This window comes from Eurytemora carolleeae, unplaced genomic scaffold (genome assembly GCF_000591075.1).
Source record: "Eurytemora carolleeae unplaced genomic scaffold, Eaff_2.0 scaffold2109, whole genome shotgun sequence".
Taxonomy (NCBI): Eukaryota; Metazoa; Arthropoda; class Copepoda; order Calanoida; family Temoridae; genus Eurytemora; species Eurytemora carolleeae.
The window spans coordinates 5852-30486 of record NW_019397997.1 but is presented as its reverse complement, the minus strand read 5'-3'; the positions used below and the strand labels follow the sequence as shown (position 1 = coordinate 30486).

The 24635-nt window shown below is 33.2% G+C and overlaps 1 protein-coding gene across 1 annotated transcript; it reads left to right on the top strand.

Moving 5' to 3' along the window:
• The first annotated feature begins 9280 nt into the window (after positions 1–9280).
• Positions 9281–24244, top strand: LOC111716554 (dr1-associated corepressor homolog). Its single transcript, XM_023492042.1, has 7 exons — positions 9281–9400; positions 12091–12161; positions 12512–12678; positions 14233–14776; positions 14856–14915; positions 21859–21994; positions 22663–24244. Exons 1-7 carry the CDS (start codon positions 9357–9359, stop codon positions 22961–22963), a joined length of 1323 nt encoding a protein of 440 aa, XP_023347810.1. The 5' UTR covers positions 9281–9356; the 3' UTR covers positions 22964–24244.
• Positions 24245–24635: the final 391 nt, after the last annotated feature.

Genomic DNA, 24635 nt, shown 5'->3' with positions numbered 1-24635 from the left:
CACGGTACATATATTAGGTCTTTAGGGAAATCGCTAAGTAGCGAAACAGAACATTATGTTCTTTACATAATGTTTAGTTATTGATGTTTCTTTTTCATAATTCTAATATAATCAAGTTTTATGTTGAACACATTAGGTTTCTTTAAAAATTGATTTAAAATGTTTTCTATTGTTTTGAAAAATTTAAATTCATGAATAATAAAAAATTTTGACAAAAATCCGCAAAAAATGTCATGTGGAAATTTGCAAGCATAACGTCTTTTCTGAGATCATGTGATCCTGGCTTCTCAACTTTCAACAGATATTAAAAATTATAAAAAGCTGAAAAGAGGTTTTGAAAATGCAAGTTTTCAAAAATTCATCAATATGTGATAAATTTTTATAAAAGTATGAAAAACAATAGAAAAATATTTTCCTGTAAACAGTAAACAAAAATGTTTTTAATATTTTTTTGTCACAATGAGGATGTTTTAATATTTAAAATTCCAAGCAAACAAAAATTTAAAACATTTTGGGCAAAAAAATGTTAGTTTTTTTTGACGCCCTGCAGTATACATATTTGTATGTTGGAACTAAGCTCTGGATTAAAAACTATTTATTTATGTCTGATGAATGGCTAGAGATAGATAAGGTTATGTATTGGATAGACTGGAAACTAGTTGAGAGGAATGGATGAGAAGTACCACCATTTATCTTAATTAACCTACAACTATTGAATAAACATTCTTTACTTTAGAGGCAGGACCTTTTGTATTTTTAATCTTATCAAAAAGCACTAATCCTTATCCTGTTTCTGTACCTGTCTTTTCCTGTTTCAGTTTCTGTTACTGTTTCTGTTCCTGTTCCTTTTACTGCTTATGTTCCTGTTTCTGTTTCTGTTCCTGTTTCTGTTCCCTGTTTATGTTCTTGTTCCTTTTCCAGTTCCTGTTTCTGTTTCTATTCCTGTTTCTGTTTCTGTTCTTTTCCTTTTTACTGCGTACTTTCCTGTTTCTCTTCCTTTTACTGCTTATGTTTCTTTTTCTGTTTCTGTTTCTCTTCCTTTTCCTGTTCCTGTTCCTTATATTGCTTATGTTCCTGTTTGAATAGAACAAGTTTGTTTACAAAAACAATTCTCTTCATTTTTCTCGAAAGATATTATTCAAGGTGAACCGAGTTTATAGCTAAATGTTAGTTGCCTATATATATATATATATGCATATATTGATATCATATATTATTTTTATATTGCGAATATTTTGTTCAAAATCATTAAAAGAATGAATGAGAACTTTTTATTATTATTAGTACAGTGTTATCTGGCTCGGACAGGATTGCCATTTTTTTTACTGCCTTTTAACCAACATGACCGAATCATGATTCCCACAAGAGAGGGACGTTAAGTTACTTTTCGTCCCTGAGGACAATCAAGTAATATAACGACTCACTCTGCGCGAAGTTTATAATTTTCACCTCAAAAGACTATATAAGAGCGTGTATTACTATAACTGTTTCGGGAAATTAAAATTTTTACTTAACCACGAATTTCCTCGAGAACTTGTTTAAAGTAAAATTTCCTTAACTTTCCTGTAAAGTAATAATTATTATCTGCAACTTCCATCTATATCACGTTTTACATAAATCTTTAGATTTTTGGGAATACCCTCGTCAGTCCAAAAAACAGTGTGCCTTTTTCTATCAATTTCTAAAATGATCAAGATGAAATGCAGAAAACTCCTTGAAATTGCATTGAGTGTATGTGTAATTTTAGTTTTATCGCAGTTATAGTTTGGCCGGGAATGCGAATTAACAAACACGCTAAAAAAATTCTTGAAAAAATACAAACTACTTTACCTGAGAATTAAAGAAGAAACAAAGGAATTGAGTCATTGACACAAACTCTGATTTTCTAAACCCTATATCTTTGCAAACCAATGGTGTATACCTTTGATATTTCAAATTTATATTATCAGGTTGTAAAGATATAGGGATTAGAAAATTTGATTTTGTGGCAGAGACTCAATTTCTTTGCATTGAAGAAGACATTACTAATAGCACTTACTCTTAATCACTCTTATATAATTTAACTAGCAGAATGCCCGGCGTTGCCCGTGAAATTCTGGAAACATCGAAAGAAATTTTGAAGTTTGAAGAATTTCTTTTTTTAGCCTATGTTACTCCCAGCCCAGGGCATTAATGGGTTTCCTTAAAAAATTTTAAGCCAATTTGGTCCAGCCGTTTAGCCAGTAATAGCTAACACACATTTATATATTTAATAGCTTATATATTGATTAGTCAAAGAAAGAAACAGGCTTATGATTTCAGAGAACAATAAATATAAGGAAACAGACAGTCTCTGAAGTCTCATCCTTTGTGGGTAACCCTGTACATTAACAAAATTTTGATTCTAATCAGTTAGCTAAATAGAGCTTTGAAACTAAGAGTAGAGTAGATAAAGCTAGAAAATGGAAATTAACTTCTATTCAGACCATTCTATCCTCATTATCACCAACTCCCAACCCCATACGTTACATTAATTTCACTAGACGGGATTTATTTATTTCTTGTACTGTACTGTTTTGTCGTGTATAAAGTATAGACTGAGTCTGTGTGTATATTGTACAACTTGCCTTAAAATCTATCATTCTCCTCTGAACATATACGTAGCAAATATCGCAGCAATCCCTATATTTGTAAACCTGAACATACCTAGATATATTACGTTGTACATTGTCTGTAAATCTAAATGCACTTAAGTAAATGTCTACGCAAATCTTGTATTGCGATTAACATAACTTAGCCATAACTATATCACACCTGTATTGTGATTGGCGTAACTAATCTTCTAAATATGTACATTTGTGGCAGTTATGAATGTTGCCTTCTCTCCTCTGGAATCCTACGCGGCAGATAGTTCACCAGGAGGGAATTTTAGAAACACGAGATTGTTGACTTAAAAGTCAGCTTAATAAAATAAAATAAATCAACAGCTATTTATTAACATTTATTGAATTGTTTAAAGTACAAAATGTATTAAAATAGTTTCCTAAAGTAGGATAATCTTAATTGGTTAGAAAATAAAAATAATTTACTATTGATAAATAAAGGGGATCATGATCATAGGAAGCATTATAGAGCTTTATGTTGGTGGTACCCAGATCAAACCTGACGGCAAGGTAAGCTCTCATCTAGGCTTCAGACTAAGGGGGAGAGGTCCCGGTTTATCTCCTTATCTTGCACAGGGAGCATTATAGAGCTTCATGTTGGTGGTACCCAGATCAAACCTGACAGCAGGGTCAGCTCTCATCTAGGCTGCAGACTAAGGGGGAGAGGTCGCGGTTAAAGGGGATCATGATCATAGGAAGCATTATAGAGCTTTATGTTGGTGGTACCCAGATCAAACCTGACAGCAGGGTCCGCTCTCATCTAGGCTTCAGACTAAGGGGGAGAGGTCGCGGTTTATCTCCTTAGCTTGCACAGGGGCATTATAGAGCTTCATGTTGATGGTACCCAAATCAAACCTGACAGCAGGGTCAGCTCTTATCTAGGCTTCAGACTAAGGGGGAGAGGTCGCGGTTTATCTCCTTAGCTTGCACAGGGAGCATTATAGAGCTTCATGTTGATGGTACCCAGATCAAACCTGACAGCAGGTTCCGCTCTCATCTAAGCTTCAGACTAAGGGGGAGAGGTCGCGGTTTATCTCCTTAGCTTGCACAGGGAGCATTATAGAGCTTCATGTTGATGGTACCCAAATCAAACCTGACAGCAGGGTCCGCTCTCATCTAGGCTTCAGACTACGGGGGAGAGGTCGCGGTTTATCTCCTTAGCTTGCACAGTTTACAATGGTACAGTGCCCGGAAAAACTTTGTTTGCTAAAGCATGAATTAGATCTGGATGTTTTTTTTGCTGATCTTTTTTAACTGCATTTTTATTGTTTTGGATTCTCTGCAAAATTGACTAGTGCATTTCTTGCTTATAATAATGGTTTTTCATCATAATAAGGTTTCAAGGATATATATAATTTTGCCCTTAGCTATCTGCGCATGGAGGGTTGCTTGAAATTACTCTTAATGTTCCTTCAATCAACATTTCCAGCTGACCCAGAGTCTTGTGTTTCTTATTTCAATATATGATTTATGTAAATATACACATATTTATATTTAATAAAATTATTGTAAATCTTATTGTAATCTTATTTTTATTTTCAAAAGATGGATTAACTCACATGAAACAGATTAAGAGAAAGTATACATTCTTCTGGTAGGTTTATCAAATATTACATCAATGAGAGAGAACATTTCATTCATTTTAAAAAACTTCACACCTGCATGAAAAAGTAAATTTTATTCCTTTTTTTTAAACTAAGAATAAATCTATCACTAAGATACTACACTGTGTTGTGAGATATTAGGCACTTTCGCAAAGGCTTTTTCCCAAACGGCAACATCCCAAGGGTATTTTCCCAAGTGGCAACTTCCTAGCTGTGCCATTTCCCAAGCGGCAACTTCCCAAGTATGTCTTAGCTGCAGCGCTTGGCCCCCTTATCCTCTTCTTTCCGCATCACTCGACCCCCTAACCCATCCTAGCCACATCGCTCGGCCCTCATTGCAGCTTGAGGCGCTTCAGAAGGCCTAACCTAACCTTCAGGAAGTTGCCGCTTGGGAAATTGCACATTTTGGAAGTTGCCACTTAGGAAATTGCACATTTGGGAAGTTGCCACTTGGGAAATTGCACATTTGGGAAGTTGCCACTTGGGAAATTGTCACTCGGGAAGTTGCCTTTGGGAAAATATTTAACACTAGGTGTGACATTTTGCGGGACGGTTGTTTATTGGCATTGACTGAGAGGCCTTTACGGAACAAGAAAAAAATAGAAATCTCATTCGTAATGCACAGAATTAGCATGGAATGGTTGTTCAGAATAAAAAAGTTATATATTTGGTAAAAAAGAATTAATATCTTTTCTCCTTAGATGAAAAAAATTCTAGGAAAACTAGAGAAGAGCAATTTATAAAAGAAACATTTAAATTCCCTTGTCAATTCAATACAAAAGGTTCATACAACAGACCATGTTAAACTTTTTTACTTCAAATTTTAAACATTGTTTTTAATTTGCATTTCCAGAGAATAGGGAAGAAGGGTAGTTACTGTTTTGAAGGGTTTTAAGGAAGCTGTAGACGTAATTCAAGAGACCCTCCAGTTATAGAATGAGGCGCATGTTCGATTCACAAAGGATAATTAATTTCTTCAAACTCAATTTTTTTAATCCCTATATCTTTGTAAACAAATAGATCATAGCAAAATTTTAAAAGTTTACAATATCAGGTTGCAAAGATAGACAATTTTAAATTCAATTTATCAGAATTTCTCTACTTTTCCTAAGCTCCCAAAAATCAGTCTTAGACGAGGGAGGAAATCCCCGGCCGCCGCTATGCAGACACCAGCCTCCCAGTATGCAGTACGATCCTCCGCCATGCAGTACGAGCCTCCTCTATACAGTAAACGAGCCTCCGATATTTATCACAGATTATTTTCAAATCTTGTTTTTTTTCATTTTTTTCAACACTGTGACACAAGAATTTTAATAAAGATTAATGTTATTTACTGATTGCCATGAGCTGAGGCTCGTTTACTGTATAGAGGAGGCTCTTACTGCTTGGTGGAGGTTCGTTCTGCATTGCAAATCTGGGAGGCTCGTGTCTGCATAGCGGAGGCTCATGGCGGCCGGGGGTACCCTCCCACCCTAGACTGAAGTCTGTAGAATATAATGTTTACTAATGGTTACAACTTACAAGTTTGGGTTGCGTAGTGAGTTTCATTCTCTAGAGTGAAATTTTGGTGAACTATTTGTCTCTTGGGACTTTTAGCACTTAGTCTTTTTAACAGGAGAATACAGTTACAACATCGGAATATATGTTTAAAGGATAGAGATGTAAGAAAAGAAGAAAAAGAAGAAGAAGAAGAAGAAGAAGAAGAAGAAGAAGAAGAAGAAGAAGAAGAAGAAGAAGAAGAAGAAAAAGAAGAAGAAGAAGAAAAAGAAGATCCCCCCCTCCATTGATAATTCAAACTGTCACGTTTTGCAATCTTTTTTTTTACCCGAAATGGATAGTATTGCACTATTTGTAATTACAAACCGCGACTGATCGGTTAAATGATTTTTATATTTCAGGTGCAAAGTAGAAAATAGTATGCTTGGATATATTGAATTTTAAAGGGATCGTTCAAATATTTGAAAATATTGGAGATACTTAAAAAATTCTGGAAAATGAAGACGACTTTTAAACTCAAATTCTTCGTGAGAAAGTCTAACGAACATGAAATACAGCAACTGAGACGTTTACCAGTTTACACAAACACATTTTACTTGATACAGAGGATTTTCAAATACACATAATCTGGACGAAATGTCGTCTCCAATTCCAGAGTAATATGGGTCTCACTCCATTAAAATCGAAAATTTCTGTAACTCTCCCTCCCCCTCGTTCCTCCTCTTATCAATCAAACTTCTGAATGAGATTTCCGGCGGTGATATCTAATCTAATCTAATCTAATAATTTATTCTTCCGTTGAAAATAAGACATATTGAGCAATAAAACTAAACATATGATGATATAACTGTTATTACAACTGTTTTTTTGATACTCTTGCTAAAGAGCCCAAGAGTTTTCCGTTGAATCTAAAAAACGACTTCCTGCTTCAAAAAGGCTGATGGAAGGGACATGATGTCACCTATACATGTTATCCAGGGGGGGGGGTCTGGCCGGGGCTTAGTCAACAGTTATACATAAATATATTTTCTAGGCTCAATGCATGATTTATTACATAAGATTTAACCTGGTATTACAATTAGGTCTACTACTCCTTTAATACTGAAATTAATCATCAGAAGTAAGGAATTAATTAGTTTAATAACAGAACCAAAACTAATTAATTAATTGAAATGGAACTCATTGGAATGACGGGGAAGGGAATATTCGCAAGAAAACACATACGAAGAAAAAGAAAGGAATTGAGTCTTGAGAAATTGTGATTTTCTAATTCCTTTATTTTTTATCTCGCATCTGCTTAAATTACATTTTTTAAATCCCGAGAAAGGGGGGGATGTATAGTTGATTTCTGAAATATAAATGTATTATAGAAAATACTGTGTAAAAATATATGATCATTACAAAATGTTTAGAAACTAAAATTTTTAGTTTATTCACATTAAACATCTTGAACATGTATACTTTAAATGATCATGATTCACATAATGATATTTTAGGTCTACATTATGTTTAACTATGTTGATGTGTTCATAAATACATGGAAGTCCCTTCCTTATTAAATCAAAAGATGGATATTCCAAAAAGGGTTGTTGATAAATACACAACAAAATTCAATGTGAAACTTTTCTTTACTTTGCTCATGCTTGTTTTAATCTAAAAAATGTAAGTCAGTTAAAATATTTGATTTTACTTCAATATACTTTTAGTAAAATGATTAATACATTCGGAACATGCGAGATCTTGCACTGGCATCTTTGCTACGAGCACAACATGTGAAAAACTGACGAGAATTGAACTTGAATCATCTCATATATCTATTACACGTGATAATTACGAGAATTAAAATCTAGGTATTCTGGCATTGCATTACTCGATTTTAACACGATGGGCATATATGCAAGATCTTTTACTGGTATCTTCGCTATGTGCAGTGTGCACAACATGAGAAAAAAACGACGGGAATTTTACTGGAATATTTCCGCGTTTTTTACCCGTGCTTTACACGGGATAAATCCTCAAGATCGTGAAAAGTAGCTTTACCACGAGAATAACACAAGAAGGGGTCCTAAATTAATCACGCGAATTATCAACCAGTTCTCCATCATGCTAATCTTGTTGAAAACCTGTGTTTTCCTTGTAGGGATATTTGCTTTGAAACAACATCAATTGTACTTCAGTATTGCTTTGCTGTCCTCTTCCTAATCTACAGTTTTCTGGTTATCTAGATAGATAACAAGATAGATAGATAGATAGATAGATAACAAGATAGTTAGTTAGATAGATAGATAGATAGTTAGATAAATATAAGCAGATGGTTTATGTATACAAGTAGAATATCAGTTTTATTAGATGTAAGATCACCTATTCAAGGGGAAAAGAAGAAAATTAACTGAATCCTGTAATTACGGGTTTAGCTAGAGCAGGATATAATAACCCAGGGGGGAGGGGAGGGGCGTAGCCCCCCCTGACTTTGGAATTTTTTGTTCCTATTTTCAGAATAGCTTCTCATTAGCATGCTTAAGGGAAAGAAACCCTAGTGCAAAACGGAAAAACATCTGTATTAATAAACTATAATGTGTGAAAAGTTTAAAATCTAGTTTTTTAGTCTTTAGTAATTAATTTTGACTCTTTTTGAGTCTTTTAAGTCAAAAAAAATTTTCACCTGCCCTGCGATTTTTTTTGCATAATCATGAATTTTTGGGTTCATAAAAAATCTTGCCCCCCCCCCTTCCCTTAAATCCTGTATTCACCCCTGTCTATTTTCCTATTCTGACTACAGCCATAAACTAGCTTAGACGCTCAAGTCTGAAACTCGCAAATTTATTTGGTTACTGCATGCTAAGTGCACAAAAGAAATTCAAATTTTTGTTGTTATTTTTTAGAGATTTTCAACAAGAAGGGTTAATCTGATATGCAAAGCTACATCAATTTTTAAGATAGGGTCGACTTTTAAGTGTCGCTTTAGGCTTTTATTTTGTCGCTCATTTATGCTTTTTAGTCCTAAATATGTCTCCGTCTGTATCACGTTACAAAATGCACTGTCATGCATTGGTGGGAGTTCTGGTCGCGTGATCAATTATATTATTAATTATATATCTATTAAAATACGAAATTATAAAATTCAAATAATAATAAGAGCAAACCTGAGTTTTCAGGCTCCTCTGGGATATCGTCGTTTTTGCTGAATATGATCTGTTTAAAACTTAGATTGTTATACCAAATCTTATATATATAAGGTTTGGTATAATTTTGACACATTGTTATATCAATTTCTTGAGACAGGATAAACTATTATAGGTCTCGATCAACTCCTGAAGTTCTTAGGTTTCAGCCTACACCTCTTTCATTTTTCCTTTACAGTCGATCCATTTAATCATTACTCCTCTTCTTGTAGATCTATTGGTTTTGAATATCTGATATTTAGCCGGATAAACTCTCGTTTTCACATACATATGCATAAAATCCAAACTAGAGAAGGTAAAGGACACAAAGTCGTAACGGTAATGTTTTATATTAGTTACAAGAACTTTAATTACAGGAAAATCCTTGCCAGCACCCGGTGGTTATACTGAAAGATGTACGGTACATAGACCTTGAGAGTCTTGTCAAGTACATGTACGCAGGACAGGTGTACATAGCTCAAGATCAACTTGGCAGGTAAAAGTTCGTCACAGTACAATATACATTTATAATAATCAATTTTTGGTAAAAAAAACAAACAAGGATTTCTTATTTACTTTTTATCATCCAAAGATTTAAACGATACCATTGTCTATAAATGGAGGGTCACGTGATATTAAGATTCGGGTCACTTTCAAACCTAATTTAAAGGAGGGAAAATAATTTTTTAACAAGTTACTTTAGATTTTAACTCACATGAATATAGGAAAAAAGTCATGTTATTGGTTAGAAATGTTAAGGGATTTGTATGATATATTCTATCTATTTGTATATCGACCCGAAATTGTTAATAATATTAAAGAATCAGTACTATATTCTATCTATATATATTGTCTCCACATTGTTAACGATGTTAAAGGAACAGTCTAATATATATTCTATTATATCAATGTTTTGTCCAAAAATTGTTAATAATGTTAAAAAAAAACAGTATAATATATTTATCTATGTATATTGTAATCATATTGTTAACAATATTAAAGGAACAGTATAATATATTTATCTATGTATATTGTAATCATATTGTTAACAATATTAAAGGGACAGTATAATATAATTATCTATGTTTATTATAATCATATTGCTTATAATGTTTAAGAGACAGTATAATATATTTTTCTATGTATATTGTAATCATATTGTTAACAATGTTAAAGGGACAGCTCAATATATTCTATCTATTTATTTCCCTAAACATTCTGGTTTAAGGAATCCCCTGGGATCCCATATATCCCCCCTCCCATCCATCCTCTCCCTAAATAACATACATATCTCCTTGTATCCCCCTATAGCCCCTATTTCCCCCTAAGGACCAAGATATCATATTATCTTAATCAAAGTATATAAACACCTAACTAAATGTAATAAAATACCAGGATAGATTCACAATAGATACTCTGTATTATATACATATATACACCATAGTAGCTTTATTATATACATATATACACCATAGTACCTTTATTATAGATACTTTTTATTATATACATATATACACCATAGTAGCTTTATTATAGATACTTTTTATTATATACATATATACACCATAGTAGCTTTATCATAGATACTTTTCATTATATACATATATACACCATAGTAGCTTTATTACAGATACTTTTTATTATATACATATATAAATCATAGTAGTTTTATTATAGATACTTTGTATTATATACATATATACACCATAGCAGCTTTATTATAGATACTTTGTATTATATACATATATACACCATAGTAGCTTTATTATAGATACTTTGTATTATATACATATATACACCATAGTAGCTTTATTATAGATACTTTTTATCATATACATATATAAACCATAGTAGCTTTATTATAGATACTTTGTATTATATATATATATATATACACCATAGTAGCTTTATTATAGATACTTTTCATTATCATAATGATAAACCATAGTAACTTTTCAATAGATACTCTTCATTATCATAATGATAAATCATAGTAACTTTTCATTAGATACGTTTCATTATCATAATGATTAACCATAGTAACTTTTCAATAGATGCTCTTCATTATCATAATGATAACCATAGTAACTTTATTATAGATACGTCCATTATCATAATGATATACCATGGTAATACAATAGATACTTTTCATTATCATAATGATATACCATAGTGCTACAATAGATACTTTTCATTATCATAATGATTAACCATAGTAACTTTATTATAGATACTTTCATTATCATAATGATAAATCATATGTAACTTTATTATAGATACTTTTCATTATCATGATAGTAAACCATAGTAGCTTTTAAATAGATAAAATGATAAACCATAGTAATTTTAATATAGATACTTTTCATTATCATAATGCTAAACCAAAGTAATGCAATAAATACTTTTCATTATTATGATGATAAACCATAGTAATTTTATTATAGATACTTTTCATTATCATAATGATAAACCATAGTAATGCAATAAATACTTTTCATTATTATGATGATAAACCATAGTAATTTTAAATAGATACTTTTCATTATCATAATGATAAACCATAGCAACTTTACAATAGATACTATATATATACTTTTTTGCCTGTCTGCTTGTTTGTATGATTTATCCAATAAGCGTCAAAACGCCTGAACAGATCCAATTATATTATGCATATATCTATATATACTAGGCTTTTAGGGCGCTTCCCGCCCATCTTCTATTTAAATTGTGAACATGTTTTTTTTTGTTTACATTTTAAAACAAAGAAGAAAAAAATGTTGCGGATTTTAAAAAATAAATCGCGGATTTTCAAGAATTTAAATTTTTTTTACAAAATTAAAAACCTTTAAACCATATTTATTTTGAATTTTTATCATTCATAAACCTTTCCTGTGGTCACGTGATGTCCCACGAAAAATTTAGGCCCGATCGGTTCAGCCGTTTTGACGTTTATTGGATACAAACAAACAGACAGACAAACAAACAAACAGACAGACAAGCCAAATTTACATATAGATTATAATAGAATAGCCAAAAAATAGAAACACTTTTATAAAATATTTTTGTTGTTCCTTTTTTTACATAATTCGTAATTTTCTTCAAAATCAAAGTAATCTAATTTTAAACTTGGATCACTAGTATTAGGCATTACACTGTAATGTGATGGTGTATTAATATTTTTATTAGATTTCTGAAGACTGCTGAAACCTTACAAGTTAAAGGTCTGGCTCAGAACCCGTTCATATCATCATCAACAGGTTTGTCGGAAAAAATTAACTTTAGCATATTCGTATTTATTCAACAAATAAACAAACTTTTAGCATCAAAGTCAAATTTTAGAATCCCAATATCTTTGCAACCTGAATGTAAAAACCTTGATATTTCGAACTGAGACGATGTGATCAAACATTATTTAGTTATACGAAATCGAGTTACAAAAAATCTGTGGGAAAAATCTTTTTTACTAATTGTTCTCTCAAACGCTTGTTTTAAATATGGAATAATTCAGGATTTCGCGCTTTTTCTCTTTCTATTTGTGGATTTCCAAAAATTAAAAAAAATCTTGTTAATATGGGAGGCAAAATTTCTAAACATTTGTACAACGTAGATGACGCTCAATGTGAGAGAATGAGGAATGAAGAGAGAAACGAGGATGAAAGGATGAAAACTGTACTGACTAAGGATGAGGATGAAGATGATGATGAGGATGATGATGATGAGGAGGAGGGGGAGGAGGAGGAACAACCTGAAAACTTATCCAAACAATCCTTTCAGGTTAATAAATGTTCTTTTTTTTCTGAAAGTAATTATTTACCTTTTTGAGTCACGTTATAGGAGCCTTTTTTTTAACCACCATTAAACCATCTAAGGTCTCAAAGGAAGATGAAAAGACAATAATTAAAGAACAGCAGTAAAGATGACCTTTCTTGCCTTAAAAGTATAAATATGTCTAAGATTTTAAAAGTTTTAATCTTACAGAGACTGTAAGCGTAATTTCAAATGACCCTCCATACCAGTATGGCAATACCCGATTTACAACGCTTGTCGTTTTTTAAGGTTCAGAGGTGTTTTATTTTCTCTAATAATTCCTGTATGTTTTAATGCAATAGAAATGCCCTTAAGTCACTTTAGTAGAGAAGCAACAATTTAACACAATCAGTATTTAAAATTACAGAGTTTAATATCTAATTGATACTTCAGACAAAGCTTTTAAGGTTTCAATTGAGAATCGGGCATTGCTATCTTTGGAAGGTCACTTGGAATTACGCTTACAGTCCCTTTAAATCTTCATTATATATCATATCAATATTTTGCATATTATGTTGTTAAATATTTCAAAAGTTGGGAAAAAAGAATTTTTATAATTGGATTATAACATATATTAAAACCTGGTCAAGGATTAATTTTAACAAAAATCAAACAATCCCACAGAGACTGCCGTAGAAAAATATTTTAAAACATTGATGTAGAATTTATCACAAAACTCGTATTAAGATGGTTGTTGCATAAGTTTCTTGATTACTCAATTCAAGTTAATTTCAATCATTAGCATCTCTAGGGATATTTGATTCAATTCAAATTTAGGCTTAACAACAAAAACTCAAAAATAAATAAATCTGAGTCCGAATTTAATGAATTTAAGCCGCGTCTCAAATCCCCCACAAACGGGTTTCAATTGAGCGCCGGCTTAAATCTTGACAAATTTTATACAATTTTAAGTGAAACCAACCATATTTACAAATTATTTAAATTTGGCCTCAGTCTATCTCTACTTTCTAATAACTAAAGAGTTAAGTAGAGACCAGAGAGGGTTAGCATTAATTAATAACTATGATTAACCAAAATTTTATTCCATTTATGCTCAAGCTTAAAGAACAATTTTTTGCTTTGATTTATGAATTATGACAAAAAACTCTGATAAATCAAAAGCTTTTAATCAGTCCATCTTTAATTTCTTTATTTATAAACAAATCTTGATATTCCAAATATGTTCCCGTGTTTCGGACAGATCACGGGTTGTAATTCTCTTTCTGCGTTTCTATTTCCGTCTCTAATGAAATCTTGGTTTATATACCTATTCACATATCTCTCTTCTATGAGATGGATACTGGGTTTTATTAGATTTTCCCTTTAGATCTTCTACCCCCGTACCCTCCAGAGGAATAGACCAGGGGGTTTGTAAAACAAAGAAATATTAAAGAGAAAGATTTAAGTTTATGGGCGAATTCATTTCAACAATTTGTTTATTCGGTTTATAAGTTATTCGTTTATCGTAAATTCGGTTATCCTTAATTTGGATATCTTTTATTCTTTTAATTTCATATTCAGATGGTCGTTGGAAGCTCTGTTCCTCAAAGCCCCCAGCCTTCTAATCTTGGAGTATACAACACCCTTCCTCACATTCTCTCCCTTCCACCTCTATCGGTTCCAGGTTTTATAACAAAGTTTCCAAATCATCCAACCCCTCCTCCCTCCCTCTCTCCATCCTCCCTACCTTCACCAGGAAAGGCAATATGTTCTCCAATAAAAGTTCCGACACCCCCCGCTTCATCCTTCTCTCTTAAACGCTCCTCTCTCACCTCTCTTGCTCAATATTTATCCAACGTATCCCCCGTCTCCCTTTCCTCCCTGTCTCCGCCACTGGAACCTAAACGAAGGAAACTGAGCCCGAACAAGACAAATCCCTCATCTCTGCCACCCTCCTCCCCTCCACACTCTAGCTCAGGAGAGGAGCGGAACTCCCCCGAAGGAGATGCGGATAGTGACACTGAGGGGTTAGTGATCGAAGAAACAAGAGACGATGAACATGCCAGGCTTCTCAACTCAGTTTTCCCATCAAACCAATCAAGACATATCAATGCTACACAAGATGGTGAGCCAATTTATAACATTTTTTTTGCAAAACAAATCCAACCTTTCTGTGATCGCATTGTATAATAATCCTTTTTAAGGTGAGAATACAGGGTCCAATGATGGGTTCAACAATCTGACCAGGAATGGATCTGACAATGGTAAGATGATTCATATTATTGGAATTTACACAGTCTATTCTTTAAAAATTGATGGGTTTAAGACTAGGGATGGTAACGGTTTAAATTTTTTATTGAATGTTTTTTGTTTGTTTATTACTAGGTTGAGAAAACTTGTTATGTTTTTAAGGAATGTATTTATGAGAACATTTCTTTTTAAAAATAGGTGCGGGAACTTGTTGTTTTTAAAGCTTTATCTCTTTTATAACAATTTTTACTTTGTGTACAAACTTGATTGAAAACATAAAAAACTAGTTTTCAACCTAGTTTACTAACTTTAAATAGATTTACTGCTTTTTACAACAAATTCTATTCAGTAGAATCCCTACAGAAAAAACTGTTATCTTATTTTAAATAGAAAGAGATTTAGTTTAAAGCTTTAACAATTATGTCAAAAAGCACAAGATAAAAATAAAAAACAATATTGAATGAATGCCATGCACATTGCACATGACTGCTAAATTATGAATATTCTATTTATCTAGCGTTCTTCAAACAGAAAGAAATAGCGAAAAATTCGTTTTAAAATCTTTAGCCTTTGTTTTACATAATCTAAGGAAAGGGATAAATAACTGTCTTTAAAATTTAATTATTATTACTGAAACTTATATGCTTAGATACAGTCATAACCAGGAAGAACTGGAATTAATTGGCAATTAATCAGACGACTTTTACAATCGTCTTTGATCTTTGAAATAGTGTACTGCATTCATTTGTCATTCTAATTTTACAAATATTTAAATATGATTGATGAAATGATAATCACAAAATAGCACTAGTTCTGCCATTTCCGAAATGTGGTCTGCCTTTATTGTGCGCTCAAAATCACAGGAAATATGAATGGTTTCAATCAAAATTAGAAAATTTTCCTTTTATTAAATAAAAATAAAATCTGACCAAAACTCTTTATATCACGGGTAATTTTGAACGCACAAAAAGGTCAGACTACATTTTGGAAATGTGTGGACTAGTGCTTTTTATGTTTTTCGTTTCGTCAATAATATTTGTATATTTGTAAAATTAGAATGTCAAATGAATGCCTACATTATTTCAAAGATCAAAGACAATGGAAAAGTCGTCTGATTAATAGTGAATTGATTCCGGGTCTTTCTGTAGTCCACTGTAGCAAACTGTAGTCCACTGTACCGAACTGTAGTCCACTGTACCACACTACAGTCCACTGTACCACACTACAGTCCACTGTACCAAACTGTAGTCCACAGTAGTCTACTGTAGCACCTGTGTAATAAATATCGTAGCAATCATCATATTTATAAGACGGAACACACCTAGATAGATTAAGTTGTACATTGCATTATTTGTAACCTAACTAACTCTGTCAAACTTGTATTGTGATTAAACTTAAGTACGTTTATTAATAAATTACTGCGCTTGTAGATAACTACGTAAAACTTTTATTGTGATTAATCTAACTGGGCTTGTAGATAACAATGTAAAACTTGTAATTACGTTCATTAACTTTACCTGTATCATAGAATTCAAGACAAACGTCAGTTGGAATAATTCTCCGCTTTGATTACATTATTAGAGTAATTTTTTCTCATTTAGCTAACAAGAAGGGGTCCTGAATCACTTTCTTGAAAGATAGATGTACATCAGGAATTACAATGAGTTGTATCTTGAAACATAGATACCTGAAGAATACAACAGCGTCTTATCTGAATTGATACAGATTGAGTATTCTAGGTGGGAGTCAGCTCAAGTTCTATTTTGAAACATAAATACCTGTACAATAGAAACTGAGGATTCACCGACAAAGGGTCAAATGACCCAGGGTCAAACGACACTGGGTCAAACGACACAGGGTCAATCGACACAGGGTCAAACGACAAGGGGTCAAAAACGCGACAAAGGGTCAAACGACGTAGGGTCAAACGACAAAGAGTCAAAAAATGCGACAAAAGGGCAAATTTTTTTTTAATTTTGACGGTTAGTATTTTTTTATTATTATTTGCGAGTTTCCTATGATTCAAATCAAAAAATATTTTTATCATTTTGACCTTTTGTCGTTTGACCCTTTGTCGCACTTTTGACCCTTTGTCGTTTGACCCAGTGTCGTTTGACCCTGTGTCGTTTGACCCTGTGTCGTTTGACCCTGTGTCGTTTGACCCTTTGTCGTTTGACCCTGGGTCGTTTGACCCTTTGTCGGTGAATCCAAACTGAGTCATATCTGGATTGATATTGACTGTGGTATTACTTATGCACCTTGAGTTCTAGAGTGAGTTGTATCTTGTAAGACTACAGAATACAGACTGAGTCGCATCCAGATTGATATTGACTGTGGTATTACGTATGCACCTTGAGTTCTACAGTGAGTTGTATCTTGTAAGACTACAGAATACAGACTGAGTCGCATCCAGATTGATATTGACTGTGGTATTAGTTATGCACCTTGAGTTCTACTGTGAGTTGTATCTTGTATGACTACAGAATACAGACTGAGTCGCATCCAGATTGATATTGACTATGGTATTACTGAGGAACATTGAGTTCTAGATCGAGTTGTATCTTGTAAGACAGATATCTGAGAATACAGATAGATATCCGCGCGGATTGACACAGACCAAGGTATTATTGGTGAACCTGGACTTCTAGATTGAGTTGTACCTGAATTGGTACTGATCTAAAAGTATATGTTTGAGCAGGGCATTTACTACACCTGTAGTCTACTAGCATCTAAAGTAGTCTGTAGTCCTTTCAGTGCTTTTAAGTCTTGAAGTCTTTAAGACTTCTCTCGAAGGATCTAAGATATAATTAGATAAGCGGTTTGAAGTACTTTTCCTAAACGAAGTTTTGTAAGTTTAAATGAAATCAATGAAACCAGAACCAATTTAGAACTTGTTGAGTGATGCCATGTTTGCAGAGAATAGAACTGAAAAGAATCTTATATTGTTCAATCAAGGAGAATAGCCACGTACCATACGGAGTAACAAGGCTATGGTACTTTTGTTGTCAGTGTACACCCTTACCTCGAGCAGATTGCTGTACATCACTACCTCGCACTTTTTGATGTATAGTATAGTGTACACTTCTAGTACTTGAGCAGTTTGCTGTACACCACTATCTTGTGCTGTTTGCTGTACAGTGTACACCCACTCTCCCGATCTGTTTGTTGACCCTCCCCCCTCTTTACACATTGTCCACTATTTAACATTATGTGAGACCCCCTCCTTCCCCTCCCTCCTCCCCTCTCTACCCTCTACTTTTCCCTCCCCTCTCAATCCCTTTTTCTCCCCATCCCTCCCCTCTCTACTCCTCTCTACCCCCTTCTGTCTTCTTTCAAGTGTCCGAGTCAATCTTCCTCTATTAGAATCAAGACTCTTCAGTTTCAGTAAAGGGTCTTTCAAATACAGGGTATATCAGATTTATTAGGGTGGAGTGGATAGTAACTCTTCCAAATACAAGGTGTACCAGATTTAGTAAAGTGGAGAGGATAGTAACTCTTTCAAATCCAGGGTGTACCAGATTTAGTAGGGTGGAGTGAATAGTAACTCTTTCAAATACAGGGTGTACCAGATAGTAACTCTTTCAAATACAGGGTGTACCAGAATTAGAAGTGTGGAGTGGATTTCAAATAAAGGGTGTACCAGAATTAGAAGGGTGGAGTGGATAGTAACGCTTTCTAATACAGGGTGTACCAGATTTAGTATGGTGGAGTGGATAGTAACTCTTTCAAATACAGGGTGTACCAGATTTAGTAGGGTGGAGTGGATAGTAACTCTTTCAAATACAGGGTGTACCAGATTTAGAAGGGGTGGAGTGGATATCAACACTGAGTAGAGTGAATGCATGGGGTGGATATTATGAAAATAGTAATAATATATTTAGAAGAAATAAATATCAAATATATTGAACACCGTCCACTGAGTAACATAAGTTTACACTTATATTTTATATTGATGTTGCCATTACTTCCCTCTAGATTTGGGAGTAGTTGAATGACTGGGTTGCCAAAATGTGCCTAGTTACAGTTATTTCAAAAAGATCAAAAATAGCAAAACATTTTTTTTCGTAAAGAATATAACTTCATTACTAGTCTTTGGGTACTCTTATGTTATAGAAGCATATCGTTTCTTGAGATTATGTCGGTATAAGAGAGTAGTATGTCGTTTCTGGAGATTAGTATGTTGATATTGGAGGGTAGTATGTTGGTACTGGAGGGTAGTATGTTGGTACTGGAAAGTAGTATGTTGGTACTGGAGAGTAGTAAGTTGTTACTAGATATTAAATTTTGTAGGTTCTGAAAATTACATTTTATTTGTACTGGAGTGTAGTATGTCGTTACTGGAAATTAATATGCTGGAACGGGAGAAGTGTATGTTGCTACTGGAGATTAATATGTTGATATCTGGAGAATAGTATGTCGTTACTGGAGAATAGTATGTCGCTACTGGAGATTAATATGTTGGTACTGGAGTGTAGTATGTCGTTACTGGAAATTAAAAAGTTGAAACGGGAGAATAGTATGTTGCTACTGGAGATTAATATGTTGATATCTGGAGAATAGTATGTTGGTACTGGAGATTAATATGTTGGAACAGGAGAATAGTATGTTGCTACTGGAGATTAATATGTTGGTACTGGAGAATAGTATGTTGCTACTGGAGATTAATATGTTGGAACTGGAGAATAGTATGTTGCTACTGGAGATTAATATGTTGGTACTGGAGAATAGTATGTTGCTACTGGAGATTAATATGTTGGAACTGGAGAATAGTATGCTGCTACTGAAGATTAATAGGTTGGAACTTGAGAATAGTTTATTGCTACTGGAGATTAATATGTTGGAACTGGAGAATAGTATGTTGCTACTGGAAATTAATATGTTGGAACTGGAGAATAGTATGCTGCTACAGGAAATTAATAGGTCGGAACTTGAGAATAGTTTGTTGCTACTGGAGATTAATATGTTGGAACTGGAGAATAGTATTTTGCTACTGGAAATTAATATGTTGGTACTGGAGAATAGTATGCTGCTACTGGAGATTAATATGTTTGTACTGGAGAATAGTATGTTGCTACTGGAGATTAATATGTTGGAACTGGAGAATAGTATGCTGCCACTGGAGATTATAATATGTTGGAACTGGAGAATAGTATGCTGCCACTGGAGATTATTATGTTTGTACTGGAGAATAGTATGTTGCTACTGGAGATTAATATGTTGGTACTGGAGAATAGTATGTTGCTACTGGAGATTAATATGTTGGTACTGGGAAAAAGTATGTTGCTACTGGAGATTAATATGCTTTAATGGAGAAAAGTATATTGGTATTGGAGTCTAGTATGTTGGTACTGGAGTCTAGTATGTTGGTACTGGAGTCTGGTATGTTGGTACCAAAGTCTAGTATGTTGGTACTGGAGTCTAGTATATTGGTAATGGAGTCTAGTATATTGGTACCTGAGTCTCGTATGTTGGTACTGGAGTCTAGTATATTTGTACTAGAGTCTAGTATGTTGGTACTGGAGTCTATTTTATTGGTACCTGAGTCTCGTATGTTGGTACTGGAGTCTAGTATGTTGGTACTGGAATCTAGTATTTTGGTACCAGAGTCTAGTATATTGGTACCGTAGTCTAGTATGTTTGTACTGGAGTCTAGCATATTGGTACCTGAGTCTCGTATGTTGGTACTGGAGTCTAGTATGTTGGTACTGGAGTCTAGTATGTTGGTACTGGAGTCTAGTCTGTTGGTACTGGAGTCTAGTATGTTGGTACCGGAGTCTAGTATGTTGGTACGGGAGTCTAGTATGTTGGTACCGGAGTCTAGTATGTTGGTACCGGAGTCTAGTATGTTGGTATACCAGGAGTCTAATATGTTGGTACCGGAGTCTAGTATGTTTGTACTGGAGTCTAGTATGTTGGTACTGGAGTAGGATCACCAATCAGGAATCCTTAATCTTGTTGTCAGCACACCATAAACCAATTATATCTCGACAGATAAAACACACATAGTTCGAGGGATTTGGTCACAGTTTTCTGAAATAAGAGCGTAAAGAATTTTTTTTTCTCGAACGATCACTTCAGAAACCATTCGAAAATGTTCTACAGTTAAACCCTAAACATACATCGAAAGAATTTATCAAATGTTGCAATTCATCACTTTCTGATAATGGAATGTTGCAGATATTTAGTTTTTAGATTAAGTGATTATATGGAGCTCTTTAAAACTATTCCCGCGTATTCATGGCTATTTATTCATTTTTGCAAATACTAAGCGTAAAATAGTGTAAAATTGTCAAGACGACATTTGATGATTTTTTTCGATGTATGGCTCCTTTAGGGGTTAACTGTATATAAACACATAGAACAAGCCCACATATATTTTCAATATAATACCGGCAAAGAAAAGAAAGTTTTTAGAAAAAAGTCTTATTCTTTTTTTTAAGAGGACTTTGCTTCCGGATATTGACCCCTTACAGTGTAATTATCTGTCTATGACTTTTATAAATAAATCTTATAATGACAGGATATAAAAACTGTGTAAAAAAACTGCGTATAAAAAGCTGTTTGCAGTTCACATTTTTAAAACTTTTTTCCTCAAGACTTTTTCAAAATTTGTTTTCATTGCGACTTTAATGGTAGATTACGATTGTACATTACAAATGCTGGGTCCAGATATCGGGTGTATATGGTAAGATTATACTAGTCCAGTCCTGCTGGAATCCTGGTCAGGCGTTACTACAGTTTACTGCAGACAAATTTCACTGGATGGGGATGACTCATTTTGTGTACAGTACCGTTTGCCTTCTGTACTACAACATAGTCCGGTACAACTCTACAACGCTTAGAGGTCGGCCCAGACAGCACTACAAATGAGCCAGAGCTCCCAGTCCCAGTGGCCGTGTTTTAATTCTTATATTTTAATTAATTTTTTTTTATCTAAAATAATTTGATGTTATTTAGGAGGAGTTGGGTTCAGCAACCAAGGCCTAGGAAAGATAGATCTTAGACCTGATAATCCTGATAATTCGAACTCAGCTAGAGATGGTCAACCAAACTCAGCTAGAGACGGTCAACTCAACTCAGCAACTCATCCCAGGTACAGTGATAACCAGAAACTGTAGAATATGAAAACGACATGAAAGCAATACTGAAGTGCATTATGTGCAGTTTCAAAGCAAATAGCTTTACTAGTATATCTTATAAAATCACTTATTAAGTAAAATGGGCCTGTTTACTGGAATTAAAAAGTGAGATATTTTACCTAAAAATCAGAAGATGGTTCCGGCCAATTTTGAAAAATTTACATCTTCGAATTGATAATTTTTTCTTTAAGAATTTTTGTACATTAAAAAATGTCGCATTAGTAGAGCTGAAACTGAAAAAAATTAGCACACTTGTATACACAAGTTTAAAAGTATGAATTCAAACTCTTTGATAACCTTGAGCTTAAAATAAATAAAGAAGAAAAATTTTTATATTTAAACTGGAGTAATTTTATGTTCATGAGAAATTGCTTTTTTGTCTATTTTTGATTTTTAATTTGCAATTGTTGAATTTATGTATCTCTAGAAACGTGCCTGACACTATGTTAAGTGAAAGTTGCCACAAACTCAAATGTTCTAATCCCTGTATCTTTGCAACCTTTCAGATATAAAGATAAGAAAATCCCTGCTTAATATTTTGTTGACATTTTATGATTGTAAGGAAGAAAGAAGACGACAAAAAGTCCACTGTTCTCTGGTTCTCACTGTATACATATTTCAGAAACCGTTGGAGATGTATGCAGCCTCGAGTGTGCAACTATTGCTGGAAAACATTCTCAAACAGCTTTAATCTTAAACAACACATTGTAAACGTTCATGTTCAGAGTCAAGGAGTCACATGTAACGTCTGTCAGAAGGTAGTGAAGAACAAATGGTATTTGAGAAAACATCTTGTCACGGCCCACGGGGCCCCGCTGAAACGTGCTAAGAATCTACCGAGCACGGGTCTGGTGGACGTTAACGAGAACGAAGAAAAGATGGCGGATGATGAGACAGAACTGAAATATTCAAGTTCACCTTAAACTTTCAACTTTTATGATATTGGCCTTCCCCTAGCTTTCAATTTATTCGACCGACCAATCTTAGATTAAGGCAGTATGCCCATACACTTTTAGAACAAATAATCACATGACCGAAAACATTTGAAATTACGAACATTTTGAGAACACTATGTTTATGTATTTAGGACAAAATTCTAAACATTTTGTGAGAAATTCTTAACATCCAGTTTTTGAATTTTAATGAGATGGTTGTAATTTCGAAATGCTTATTCGATCCGATTTATTCTAACAGTGTATTTGGGTTAAACTCATGGCTTTCACCATATTTATATATATGTTAGTATACACCTAAATGTTCAGATAGATAGATAGAAACGTTAAACAGATTTTACAATGGAGCAGGAGTTCCTATTTTGTACTTTTTTCTGTTTTATATTTATGTTGAAAAAGAATGATTTTGGTAAATTTCATAATTAGTCATCTTCTTATCGATCAAACATTTCTATTTACAATTAAATAGGTTTTCGTTTCTTATAAAAATCTTATATAAATGGTTGCCTTAATTTCCCCGTACTATAAATGCATTTATAAAATATAAAAGAACAAAATATATTTCTTCGAACCCGTTTCTCTAATATTAATAATTTCATAACAAAAAGCAATTTTGCCAAAATTCAAATGCGTTGGAATTTAAGTGAATTTTCAAAGTTTTATAAATCATATGTATGTTTTTTATCACATTTGATATATTCTTCACCATAATGTTATTTTCAGTAACTCCTGCTCCAGACCTGGCTTTCAGCTATTTTTTGTATTACCAAACCCAAGGTGCCAATACCCTTCTGTAACTTTATTCTGGGCTTCAAACATACAGTAGAAAACTGAATATATCATGTTTCAAACTATTTAGAAAATTATCATTACACATTTTTGTAGCTTGCTGTAAGATGTAAATGTAAATATATAAATCCCGCTTTCAATTTTTCAGAAAAATGTAAACTCTCGCTTTCAAAACTGTACTTCCGTAATCCATTCTTAAACTGGTTTTATATTACAGTGGTAACCAGACAACTCTGAAATATGAAGACGCCTTTTAGACTCAAGCTATGACTTTAAATAGTTCAATAAGCTTGGGAAACAGCAATTGTGCAGTGTAAACAGACCCATTTCACTTAATTAGTGATTAACAAGTGTGAAAAGATCAAATACACAATTAAGTATTGTTAAAAAGTTGTCTTCATATTTCAGAGTTTTCTGGTTATCACTGTATCATGTGCACGATGTACAACGAAATATTTGGAAATATTTAATATTCAAAATATTTCTTTAATTTTCTTTGAAAGTATCTTTTTTTAATATGAAAATTTTAGAACTTTCTTTCATAACTACCGCTAACTACACATATATCTCATAGAAAACTGGCTTTCATGTATAGTGGTGTAGACTGTAGGACCTTGTAGATGCAAATTCACAAAAAATCCTTTCATTTAAAAAGTTTTAAACACAAGAAATAAAAAAATATCTTATAATTTCAAAGAAGCGATGATTATATTGCGTATATCCAAACTTGGCCCTAAGCGTTGTCTAAAATGTTTAAACATTAAAAATGTAAATATTTAAATGTGAAATTAGAAAATAAATTAGTAAATGTTGTTCTCAAATCACTATCGTACAGCCACAGGGAAAGATAGAG